This window comes from Castor canadensis, chromosome 10, assembly GCF_047511655.1.
Source record: "Castor canadensis chromosome 10, mCasCan1.hap1v2, whole genome shotgun sequence".
Classification (NCBI taxonomy): domain Eukaryota; kingdom Metazoa; phylum Chordata; class Mammalia; order Rodentia; family Castoridae; genus Castor; species Castor canadensis.
Genome location: NC_133395.1, coordinates 112,630,536 through 112,643,779, shown reverse-complemented (window position 1 = coordinate 112,643,779; position 13,244 = coordinate 112,630,536). Strand labels below are relative to the sequence as shown.

Sequence of the window (13,244 nt, the reverse complement as noted above, 5' to 3'; positions counted from 1 at the left end):
CTGATTAAAAGAAATAGAAAACTATTTATTTGGATAATTTTTAACATCATCCTCTGTTGATGGGTTGACATTTCACTGAAATACACATATAATTGCGTAATAAAAACAAAAACTGTCTCCAGCACATCTTCAGTGATACACAAGATTAGGTTTCAGTCAACAAGAGAGTACAGCAAATAGACATAGGACAGAGAATTTGTTTGCAACATAAATCATGGAGAAGGTTGAGAGGTGGCCCAAAGTGCCACTTCCCAAGACAAATAATGACAACAAATTTATTAAAGAGACATCAAAGGAGGAAAGAAAGCATCACTCATTCCAAAAAGTTATGATTCTAGTTTGGTTGTTCCACACAGGACAAAGCACACCTTGTAAGAGTCAGGGACTGACTTTGCTCTTTCACATGTGACTTGGGGGCAGGGGACAAACACAGATGCTCCCAACTAGAATTGAAATGAAGCTTAAGCACAGCACCCTGAATTTATTACATATCACAAAACATGATAATGAAATTGTTCTAGCACACATATCAAGCTAAAAGGTAGCTTAGGCTGCTCCAAAATTCCATAGGCACAAGTTCCAGTTCCAAGGTATAGACAACTATCTTAAACCTTTGGAAAAATTACTTAGTTTTTCACAACTCTAAAAAAGAATATTTTTAAAATAAACACTTTACAATCAGTAAAATTATCTATTCTTTCATCTTTCACATCTGTGTCTACCTCTATCAGCAAAATATTATTTTAATTTCAAATGTGGTCATTAGCACTTAAATCAACACAAACCATATAAAGTCATTCCATTATTATCACAATAGAATTATGATTTTGAATCAACACAGAATTGCTATAAAATATAAACATCATTGACTTGTTTTAAGATGTCCAATCTTACAAAATGCTGAACAGAATCAAGCCTAATTTCTGGTTTGATTTTAAAATGCTAGATGTTATCATAAATATTTTTTAAAAAAGAAATGTTGGTGCTTTGCCTGTAGACGGCTGCTTTAAATTTTAGACACCATTTAATTGGAATTTTATAGATACTTACTCTGTTCGATGAATTAAGTCACCAAAAAAAAAAAAGCTATAAAATCTCTAAACATTTCTGAAGCAACAGCATAAAATTATGGTATTTTAACATCAAACATGAACATTTATTTACCTTCCTTTCCCTTGCCCACTTTCAGGGTTAAGTTTCTCCTGTCTGGATGCATGTGAAATGCTCTGATTCCCTAAAGTAGCTGCATCAAACACACCCAGCCACCTGACACCTCTCACAGCACCACAGTGCACACACACAAACACCTGAAACCTGTCCTGGACCTACGCTGTAGCAGTAGAGAAAAGAGATGCAGGTCTCCAGTCGGGACTGAGTGAGGCCATTCATCTTCAGGATGCACGCTTGCAGACTCCAGCCAAACAGCCTGGCCCAGGCACAGTCTGCTCCTCATCACAGGCAGGCTTCATTCAGCCCAACGCTGGCCCTGCACACATTCACCTCACTAACAAGAAGTTTGGATTAACCCTTTCACAGAATGTGGTCCACACTCAGTTGGAGGGGACAATTTTAAAACGGCTCTATTAGAAGAACGAGCTGGAGATTAAATTCTTATAGAACACACTCACTCATCTACAAGCTGTCCTCCGCCTCCTCTGCATACACAGGCACACCCCTTATTTTGTCATGGCTTTCCTTTAGGGTAAATGTCATGAACAGTCTTCGCTTCAGATATAAAGACTTTGAATCATGGGCACGACACTCCATTACTCACCCAGAGAGATTCCTTCTCTCTCGGAAAGCCATTGGTAATAGTACCCTCGTGAGTGAAGTTTCTTAGGCTGATGGTCAGGGGCAGGGAGACACTCAGGGAAGGAGCTGGCCTGGCCCAGAAGAGGTGCCGGTGGATGGAGAGGGTCTGGGGACAGGGAGGACACAATGTGCAAGCTCTGCTAGACCCTGTGACTGATTTGCAATCTCCAGATTCCTCTGTGGATTGTAACTGCCCCAACCAGAGTCCTGCCCCACTACTTCCAGGTGGCCAGCGTGTAGCAAGGTGTAGAGTAATTACTTTGAATACATCTTCGGATAGCACATGACTATGTAAGTCATATATGCCACCATCACTCTGAAAGCTAAAGGAAACATTAAAAAAAATCTAATTTATGATTTTCCCTGAAAAGGATCTGAGAGACCTGTTTCAGGCTCCACCTTGGGGTTTTTTTTTTTTTTTCCCCCCTGTGGTGCTGGAGATGGAACCCAGCGTCTCATGCATACTAAACAAGTTCTCTACCACTGAGTCACACTCCCAGCCCCTCCACCTTGATTTGTGATCATTATAAACCAGAATCAGAGAAATTCTTGCTAGTTTCCTGAAAATGAAGGGAACATTACATAAAATCAGGCTCATCAGAAGCTGAAATCACCACTTCTATACTGATAGCATAATATTCCTGTCATTCTAAGCCCACATATTGTTACTTCTAGATCCTGGGAAGAAGGATAAGCCAAAATGATGCCCATTCAAGTTAAATTATGCACCCAAACTAGTCAAAGGCTCAGTGAGGACTCTTGATCCCTTGACCTGCTTTTCCCATGATGCTCTTCTACCCACCTCTCCCAAACTACCCCCTCCTCCACCACCAAGACACTCATCACATCTACCAAGAAAATGTGGGAATTGAGTTTCTGTCATCCACTCATCACTCACTCACTCACTCACTCACGAATTCTCCTTCTTTTAGCTAACTTACCTCAATTCTATCAGCATGGAAATGACAAATGATTGCCCTGAAACTGGTCCTGGGTTTGTGCACATCTTTAGTCATGCCACTTGGAGGAGGTAAGGTTTTTAAACACACTTTCCAGCATGCACCAATGAGACCCTCACTCCTCCAGAGTAATAGGGCCTGCCCTATGAGCCTCAGCCTGAATTTAGCTGGACACACAGGGCACAGGCAACTGCATGTTAGGTGACTGGTCAGGGGAGGAGGAGAAGAGTTCCAGTTGGGGGCAATGCCACTATGCAGGAGCCTCTTGAACGTGGGCGATGATAAAAAGGCTCCAAATGCTCTGCCTTTAAGGGGCATTTTGGGTCATTCCCCTACAGCAGAGGTTCTCAAGGTGTGGTTCAAGGACCTTAGGGCATCCCAAAACACCTCCAGGAGTCTATGAGGTCACTATGATTTGTATCATACTAAATGTTCTTTGCCATGTGCCCTTTATTCTCTCTTTTTTCTTTTTTTGTTGGTAGGACTGGGGTTTGAACTCAGGGATTCATGCTTGCAAAGCAGGCACTCTACCACTTGAGCCACACCTCTAGTCCATTTTTGCTCTGGTTATTTTGGAGATGGGGGTCTCACAAACTATTTGCAAGGGCTGGCCTTGAACTATAATCTTCCTAATCTCTGCCTTCTGAATAGCTAAGATTATAGGTGTGAGCCACTGATACCCAACTTACTCTTACTCAGTGAGGTTTTTCAATGGCTGTGTGACATGATAATGTCACTGACCTGGCATCTTTTGTGCTTGCATATTTTTGTGTTTAAAAATTTCTTAGTTTTAATTTCTAAGACAGTATTAATATTACAAGGGTCTTCCATAATTTTTAAGAATAGAAAAGGATACTAAGACAAAAATGTTTGAGATGGATTGCTGACCAATCCATCTTCCAACAGGCAATACTGCCTTGGCCTCAAGTGTTAGACTTTCTACCCCAGCTAGGATTCCTGGGATTCTGCTGACCTTTCTCCATCTTTGTCCTTCACATGGCTTCTCAGAGCTGGCCTTTGGCACTTCTTAATGGGTTTCCTTTACTGTACCTTAGAAAGATGTGCTCTTCTAGGATTCCAAATAGCCACCTTTTGCAGGTCTGAGATGTGCCAAAGAAAACAAACTCAACCAGGTACCCACCCACGTTGGAACAGTAAGTTTTACTTGACCAGTAGATTACAGAACTATGATATACCTACTATCTTTTGAGAGATACTAGGTGTATATTATTAAATAACATGCTATAATAATTGGGGTTTTTTTTACTATTATATATCTTCTTTTCATTAATTCTATCTTTCCAAGGACTTCGGAACATAACTATCATGACTTCTGAATAGAATAATATCCCTCTTTCCAGAAGACATATAAAATGCAGAACCAATAATCCTGTGGATTAATTTTTAATTGGGTGGCACTATTTGAGAAGAGCCTGCTGCCCAGTCTTAACCTTCGCTTCCCGTGATGGATATTGTCTGTGTCACCTCTTTTTATCTAGGAGCTTGGGTTTAGCACCATGGATTCTGGTGCTGGGTACCAAGTTTGTTGTGTCTTGTGAAGCTTCTAAGTAAGAAACTTGACTAGCCTCTTACATCTCCCTCTACATGGGAAGCAATACTTTTCTGTGAAGGTTTTAAGAGAAATGACGGAGGTCTCTGCAACCTGCGAACTATGTAAGTTTCAGAAAGCCTTCTTCCTCTTGTGCACGGAAGCTTGGAGGTAGCCCTTATGATTGCTGGCTGTCTTTCAGAACGTAGCTTTGGCCACCAATCAGCAATTCTGGGTAATATAGCCAGGCCCAAGTGGGACAAGATTCTCATGGTTCCTTTAAATCATGCTCCAAATCCTACCAGAAAGCTGCCACTTTTCCAGCTTTTACTTATTCGGAGGGTGTTTGGGCAATTCCATCCATCAGAACTGCTTGGGGTTTTTCTGTCAAAATGTGGATGGAGACACAGTTGCTCACACTGAGTTTCCAAGTCAGGGGTGATGCTGACAGGGGTGAGTATATGCTGTCCTTAGCATTGGAGTGGGTCAAAGACAAATGAGTTACTTGTCTGAGGGTGGATAAGCTTGTGCACACAGGATTAACTAGCTTTCTTCTCAGGGATGACACATCAACTCTCAATAGATTCTTTTCTCTCACTCGCTCTCTCTGTGGTACTGAGGTTTGAAGTCAGGATCTCATGCTCGCTAGGCATTTGAACCATGCCCCAGCCATCTTGCCTTTCAGTTTGTTTTTCAGATAGGTCCTCACACTAACATTGCTTAGACTGTGATCCTCTGATTGCCACCTCCCGAGTAGCTGGGATTACAAGCATGTGCTGCCACACCAGCCCTTCAGATAGATTCTTACATCGTAAAACATTCCAGGTATGGCCAGTCAGAACATAAGTGGTCTCAGAGGCTCCCTTCTAGGCCAAGAATTCATCCTTTGGTTTCTGGAGCACAGGGGGGTATAAGAGAGGGGCCAGACTTCTGGGCAGGGTGTGGGAGGCTTAAGGTTCTTGAGGCAACAACTGTGACTATTAGGTACAAGCATGTTTTAACATCTTTCAAATGGTTGGACACATGAAGCATGCTGCCCATTCCTACATCCCTCCACATGGGGTTTTGTGAAGCAGCAATCTGTTTTGGGTCCTTGAACTTGGCCATAAGGATTCATAAAATCCATGGCGAGCTCTTAGCCTTGTTACCATCTGCAGATACAGGAGTAGAGTCTCTGCTGGGTCTGGTACCACAGTGAGGCTACAGTGTTCACTTAGGGTCAAATCACGTGGTATGGTGAGCCACTGTGGCCAATGGACACATGTCACAAGCACAAAGACATCACTAGAGACCTTAGCATGGGCCTGAAGAAAGCATTCTGCCCACAGGGGTCCCATCCCCCCACTCTGCCTGGCCTGCAGGGCTCCTGCAGGATGCTTGGAGGAGTGTCCACTTAGGCCAGGAACAGCGCTATCCAGACTCTGCAACTCTCTCCTCCCTGCCTCTCCAGCTCCGTGTGTGTGTATGTGTGCAGGTGTGTGTGTGTGTGTGTGTGTGTGTGCAGGTGTGTGTGTGTGTGTGTGTGCACAACTCCAGTTTTCATATACCAGGGCATGCAAAGGGGATCATAAACTCTTCTTTTCTACATAGTTCAGAGACTTCACTTTTTCAAATTCTTCTCTATGACCTTTGCACTAAGGTTACTTTTCATATTGGTTTAAAAATCCTTGGAGGTCACTTTGGACATCTTGGGCTCAACATCAGAGATACGGGTTCCTCAACCCTTACTTGGATCAGCTGAGACTTTGAGATCGTATACCCTCCTCAACCAGCTTCTTGGGCAAAAAATCTGCTGGTCTTACAATGTGAAAATGCAACCTGTGAAGTTACTTCCATTTGTACCTTTATGCATTGCCTAGATATCTTAAAAAGGGAGAATTCTCTTTCTCAATGGATAACTACAGTACAGAACAGAAAAGAGAACAAATGAAAACAAGAATTTCTTAAAGTTCTGGTAGTAAACAGGCATATGATATTATTATTGTTGTAGTCTTAATAAGCAATTATACGTTCAAAGTGCTTTACAATCACTTAGCTATTCCTCACAACAGCCCTGTGAGGTAGGTCGACATTATTACCCCCATTTTACAGATGGGGAAACTGAGGCACAGAGAGGTTAAGTGTCTTGCCCAAGGTCACACAGCAAGGGAATGCTGGAACTGGGGCTAGAACCCAGGTTCCCTGACTCCTGGTGTCCTTGAAACTAGACCACACTGCTTCCAAAGAGGCATCCCCAGACTGGCTCTGAGCGTGAATTTAAGACAAACAATGTTAGATGAGGTTTGGGCGTGGTGGCATTTTCCGTGGACACGTTAAGATGGAACCTGAGGTGTTACCTGGATTGGTTTTGGCATGCAGGTGTATGTGTTAGTTTCAATGGGTGTTATCTGAGCTTCCTGGCCTATCCACTTCTCACTGCATTCTGAGCTGGGTCTCACTGCAGTGAGCAGGACTGGGCAGTCAGGAGGTCATGATGTACTGGCATATAAAAGGAACTCTGTCAGCTCAGCGCCAAGGGGCCTGCCAGTCTTTGGGAATTCAGGCAAACTGGGGATGCAGGACTTTGGAATGGAGTCAGCTGCCCACCTTAGGCAGGTCTGCTTAATCTTTTTATTGTTATTATTATTATTATTATTTTTTTTTTTTACTGGCCAGCATCAGGAAGTTGTGTTCATTTCATTCCTTACTCTTTCCCTTTCTCTGAGTCTCTGCTTGGAAGGGAGAACTGTTAAAGCTTGTACATTCCCCTTCGTGAAAAGGAGCCACCGTGAGCAGCATCCGCGACAGGCAGCTATGGCTCTGCAGGTGAGCCACAGCCCCGCTTCCGCCTTCCAGAGGAGTGCCTTGCTTGGAAGGGATCTCCCTGGGGCCTTGGGTTTGCTCTTGCCTGCATTTCTCCCGAAATGCTGTGTCAGTAGAAATAAGCCCACGTGAGAGTTTGCCCTTTCAAGGCCTTAGCCACAAACGCCTTCCGACTAACCAGCTTGGTGCCGTAGCTCAGGCAGAGAACTCTAAAGCATCCGTTCAAGCATCTGAAACAAACGAATCAGCCAGTGAAATCTCATCTGTTAGTATCTGTTCTCCTCTTAGATTAGTAAAGGAAAACATGTTTAAAAAGCCCTTTTATGGCTTTAGGTAGAATCATGCTTCAATAAAAAAATCTCCCTACTTTTCAGACTGACTTGAGATAAAAGGAACCTCCACAGGCTAACTCTGGGAGAGGCCCATTTCTCTTTGTTGGTATGCATTGAGCCTTCCTGAGAAGGCCACCTCGAGGTATATTGGGACTAACAGTCATTGGCTACTGGTATTACCACCCATGTCTCCTTCTAACACCTGCATCCCCATCTGGTGGCTTTAAACTTATTCAACCTAAGAACCTAATTCTGTATAGCAAGAAATACTAGTTTCCTCCTTAAACCCACTTCCAAATAAGTTACAACAAAAAAAGTCTCCCTCTAGAGTTTTCCTATCATTCAGATGGAAGGAGGGGGGCTCCCATCTGGAATGCTGGTGGTGTGGGACAGAGTCTCCTCAGATCAGAATAAAGGAAATGCTTAAATGTTGAAAGAAAGAGAAATGAACAAAACTTTCCCTACTTTGGAATCTTCCTTTTCTACTTTGTAATCTTTCCTTCTTCTTCTCAGTGGGACACTGAATTCATCAGTGTCTGTAACTTGCACAGAAGCCCTCATCTAGAAGGTATGATGGGACATTCCATGTGCATTGCTATTTGCTGGGGGCCGGGGTGGGGGGGCGACTGAGAGCTTCCATGGTGCATGGCTGTGTTCCTTTATTTCTTTGCTCCTCGTGGAAACTTGCAGCTCACTCGATGTAGCAGCAATGGATGAAGAGCAAATGCTGAATCAAACTAAAGGGAATATGGCATGTAGGAGATGAGTGAGAGAAAAACAAAGGCTTGATGCAGCTTCTCTCTGGCTCCCTCCATACAAAGGGGTGGAGAGAAGGTTGGTTTTAAGTATGGAGATGGGTGGAAGGATGGATGGGTGGATGGATGGATGGATGGAAAATGCACACTCATTCAGACCATGGAGGCCAACTGAACTCTTCCCCATGTGGAACCGAGTGTCTGAAGTTACTCTCCTCTTCAGAGAAGTCAACACTGCAGTTGGTCTGAACACAGGGAGATCGAACCATAGCATGTCTATCTGCTCTTGAAAGCCCTGATGTGGAATGGGGGTGCACAGCATGGGGGCCAGTTCTGAAAGCAGTTCAGACAGACCTCACGCTCCACAGTATATCATGCATATGCCTGTGTCTTCACTTCTGCTCACACAGTGATGCCACACTCCATTTCCCACTAGCATCCAGTCTGCGAGTCATGGGAAGAAGCAAGTTGCACCCTTCTCAACAGACCATGCTCACTCTCATAGGTCCTCTCAAAGATATGTGTCCTTGTCCTAGTTGTGGTCAGCACAATCCTCCCACTGCAGACCCCACTTCCCTAACTGTGATATCGTCATATAATATTGCATCATGCAGAAAGGGAGGCCTCATGTGCTAATTAAATGTGGAGTAACGAATCACATTTAAAACAATTGCTATAGAAGAGGAAGCCAAAAATATAATTAGAATTATCCTTTAAGGAGACAAATGTTTCTATTTTTTAAAGCTTGCTTCACAATCAAATGCATTTTCAGAATTTATCTGTCAAGATTATGAACACAACTTAATTTTCTAGGCTGTGTACTCAACATAAATTACAGGCCTAGCCTCAACTCCCAATGGAACCATGTGAAAATGTGTTGGCATCAACCAACTAAAAATATTTGACTTCTACCAAGGAAATAAAACTCTTTCTATAAACAATAAAATGAAAAATGTTTAGTAGAAAAAATCCTCAACACTATTTTAACACAGGGTACTAGAATCTTTAACCTATGACTTACAGCGTACTGTTAGCACCATCTGAACTTTCAGCTTGAGACTCAGTAAGCCCCATACATGAAATGTGGCAATTACTTAGCCATGTGTTGTTCATGCATATTTTACAACACCAAACACCATAGCCAGCCACCAGAGAAAGCACTGAAAGCGATCTCATTGGGAAATGTTGGATGTTCAGAAAAGCTACAAATAACCCTGCACCCAAGTGCTCGCCATCCATGCCCTCCACAGAAAATGGGAAGGTTTCATAACACAAAGCTAAACTGATTAATGTGAATTATGGTATAAAGCTGTTAATGAAAGATATGTTTTCCCTCTAGAAAGTCAAGTTCTAACCCCACCAGTTAGACTCCTCAAACAGCAAGCAATTCCCTCTACACAGAGGGACTCACACACTGGACTCAGAAACATGGCTAGCCTCTTCTTTAGGGCATATGGGTACTTGAGGAAGAGCCTTCAGAAGAAATTAATCTTTCCCTCTGCCTGTGGTCAACTTGGCCACACTGCTCCCAAGAATATACGAGCCAGGGACCTGTTCAAATTGGCAAACACATCTTTTCAGATTGCTTCATCTAAGGCTAGTTGTGAGCTACAACCCAGGAGGAGGGCTGTCATTTTTGTAAACCAGATCAGCAGGAGGTTGAACAGCTTAAATCAAATCCTATGACCTGAGATAGCAAGGAGCCATCTAATGAGCCTATGACTCACTGAGCTATGAAAGGGTATGTGATCAGAGAAAGAAAGATCAGAGATCGTCCTGATAGGATTCAGTGTCCACCTGTCCCACAAACATGCTCTTCCCCCAGCCCCTGTGGCCATCTGGGCAGCACAGAGATTTCACCACAGATGAGCTGGTTGCTGTCATGCAAGGTCATCTACTAACCTGCCATATACACAGGCACCCCAGATTCTTCATTCACCATCACTCTTACTCACATCCGCTCTCATAGCCCTGCCACAGACAAGCCCTCACTTCAATGGTCACCATTACTTTGAACACAGAACAATGCTGGGCATTTGTCCCTGGAATAAAGTGAAGGATTGCTCCACATTAAACCTTATCAAGACTTACAAAGCCACACTTAAAACATGTGACAGCAGGGACGTACAAGTAATTTTGGTGTAAACTTAAAGAAATAAAAACAAAGGAAACATTTCTTTATCTTATTCATGATGAATAACAGTGTTGATAGGGCCTTTTTGTGTGTGTGGTGCTGGAGTTTGAACTCAGGGCCTTGTGCTTGCTAGGCAGGTGCTTCTTTTTGCTTCAGTTATTTCTTAGGTAAGGTACATACATTTCTGCCAGGGGCCAGCCTCAGACCTTGATCTTCCTATCTATGGCCTCCACATACCTGGGATCACAGATGTGTGCCGCCATACCTGCCTGTTTGTTGAAGTGGAGGTCTCACTAATTTTTTGCCCAGGATGGTCTTGAACCTCAATACCTTTGATTTCTGCCTCCTGAGTAGCAGGCATAAGCCATCACACCCAGCCATAGCCAGGGCTTTGTTTCTGACAGCCTGCTGATCTCTGTAGCTCCCATTTCCCTGCTCTGAGCATCTTTCTCCAGCCCTCTTTGTCCTGCTTTCTCCATTACCTGCCACAAACCACCATTCCTAGCCCCTCTTCCTGAAAATCTCCATGGCACCTCCTTTCCCCTCCATATACAGCTTTGGGATGACCTAGGATTCTACAGTCCTTGGATGCATGGACCCTGTTTGAACCAGGGGTTCCTATAAGCCACATCCACATTCTAGGGGCATGGTGGGGGCAAACAGGGGAGACATTCAGGGCTGGAGGAAGGGAAATGGGTCAGAGGCTGGCCTAGATGTGAGAAAGCAGCATTTTCACAGCAAGCCTCACAGTCATCGGGAGACAGCACACAAATAGACACGCAAACACATGTACACACACACACGTCCACAGTACACACTAGGAAGTGATGGATGTTACTGAAATGAATTAAAAACCAACAAGCAGTGGGGTAAGAAACAAACAGAAACAAAACAAAGCACTTGCGTTCAGATGGAAAGCTGTTCACTGGGCATTGGACCCTGAGCCCAGGGCTGTGGGGAAGATGGGCCTACTTAGAGAACACTGCCTTTGGAGAAGATTGGGGGGGCCAAGATGTGAAAAGAGCACTCCCTCCTTTCCTGCCAAGGCCATCCTAGGGGTCCTGCACACAGGCCAGCTAGTGGCAGGTACAGGCACAATGGAGAAGGAAGGGAGAGAGGCAGCACTTACCTTGTGGCCCAGAAATGGCTAGTCCACATTTTGGGGAGTATGTAGTATCTCAGTTTAAACAAAATCCTTGCGGTACTGTTCAACCATGAATAGTCAGCTCTCTAGTATTTCAAATAAGCTTGTAACATTGTTAGTGAAAAGAGAAAACAAAACAAGAGGACAATTCACCTGTAGGGCAATTGTAGTGTTCTTCGCAGGGTACTTTCCCACCAATCCTTGTTCTTTCCGTTTCTTGAATTTCCTAAAGTAGTCCTGTATCAGGAAAGTGGCATAGAACTTCCCCACGGTTACCTCATCATCTAAACGGAGAGACCAGACACAGCTCTCCCGAATCAGCACATTTGGACCAAAAGCCTAAACACTCACTTCTGGTTGGGGCAGGGGTGGGGAAGAACAGTGCACAAGGCACCGACCTCTCACCCTACAACACAGGATGCTCAATCTAGCAAAAAGCAAGGCTTTGCAAAGCAGTTAAGGCTCAAAATTAGAGTCAGATGAACTGATGCTCAAAGTTGCAGAAAAGTAGTATGTCTAATCATGAGTTTAATAGAGTAGCATATTAGTAACAATATGAAATGCCATCTTGGTTATTCACTTAAAATAAAAATTACAAAACAAAAAGGCCTTGCTGGCCAGGTTTTCACTCCTTGTGCATAGAGATTTGCATGTGTAATTACAACAACAACAACAACAACAAAAACCAGCAAGTGCAATTAACCATCCAAATCCCTATGTCTCAAGATAGAGACCTAAAAAAGGTGACATATAAGCTCGGAAGGAGAGACAGGTTCAGAGAAGTAACTGCAGATCCAGATTTTCACACACTCCCCCATTCTTTGCCAATTAGCTCTGCAGATCATTTCTAGGTCTGTAATTCAGGATTGCTGGTTTTCTGTACTGCAGTGTCAGCTCCAACGAACCTCAAGGATGAGCACTGTTATCTCTGCTTTGTTCAGAAACGACCTCCACCACATATCACTGGGGATCAGAACTTTGCTGATGAATTTTAAGGTGATGCATGAGGCAGAATAGAGGCTCTGGCTATCCCATGATAAACCACCTTGGATGTGTAAATGTGCCCTCAGGTTTCCTAAGAGTGCTGCCACCAGATCTTCAGGGTGAGGAGGGCCATTGGGTGAAAGTTTAAGGCCACCTTGGCAACCTGGCTTGTGTGGGGCTACGGAACACTGTGCACAACTTGAAGAGGCTGACATGAGGAACAGCTGTAGGTCCTCAGGCTTTTGGCCAGGCTTCCCTTGCAAGACTGACCAGAGGAAAGGAGCTCAATTTATCTGAGTTGTGTTCTTATCTGTAAAATGAGGACAAGTCTCTTCAAGGAACTATGAGGATGGTGAGAGAGGAGGCTCGTAAATCACTCAGCCCCTGGCATGGGTCATCTTCAGGGTCAAGCACTGTGTGACTACAAACCATCAGAGTTACTATTATTTTATAACCTGCCAAGAGTGGCACCCACTGAAGTGGATCTTAAAGCATGGCAGGACAGGGCTCACTGGGACCCACAATATTCACCAATACATCTTGGGTGGGCTTTATTTAGTGTCCACATGAAAGGTGCCACTGACTTCTTAATTGTCCCCACTAGGCCACTTTGGGCAGCCTTTCCATCACTTCCTATCAGAAACATCTCAGTCTTATCTTGTGAGGAGGCTGTCTTGGGGGATGGTCTAGCCTTTAAGCAGTTCCTCCTATACCCAAGCCAGGAAAGTCATGGAATGGTACAGGGGTTACCAAAGAAAACCTAAGATTCTGTG

General features: G+C 43.9%; 1 protein-coding gene across 22 annotated transcripts in view; it reads right to left on the bottom strand.

The window, feature by feature from the left end:
• Nucleotides 1-13,244, bottom strand: part of Cacna1d (calcium voltage-gated channel subunit alpha1 D) — a 322,522-nt gene that overhangs the window by 15,614 nt on the left and 293,664 nt on the right. For 21 of the 22 annotated variants that reach the window (XM_074043952.1, XM_074043939.1, XM_074043946.1 and 18 more), the window contains one exon: nt 11,641-11,771. In XM_074043952.1, coding sequence (XP_073900053.1) covers nt 11,641-11,771 — 131 coding nt within the window. Of the gene's footprint in view, nt 1-4; nt 7,353-11,640; nt 11,772-13,244 lie in introns of those variants that run through there. The other variant, XM_074043953.1, reaches the window with a different exon arrangement.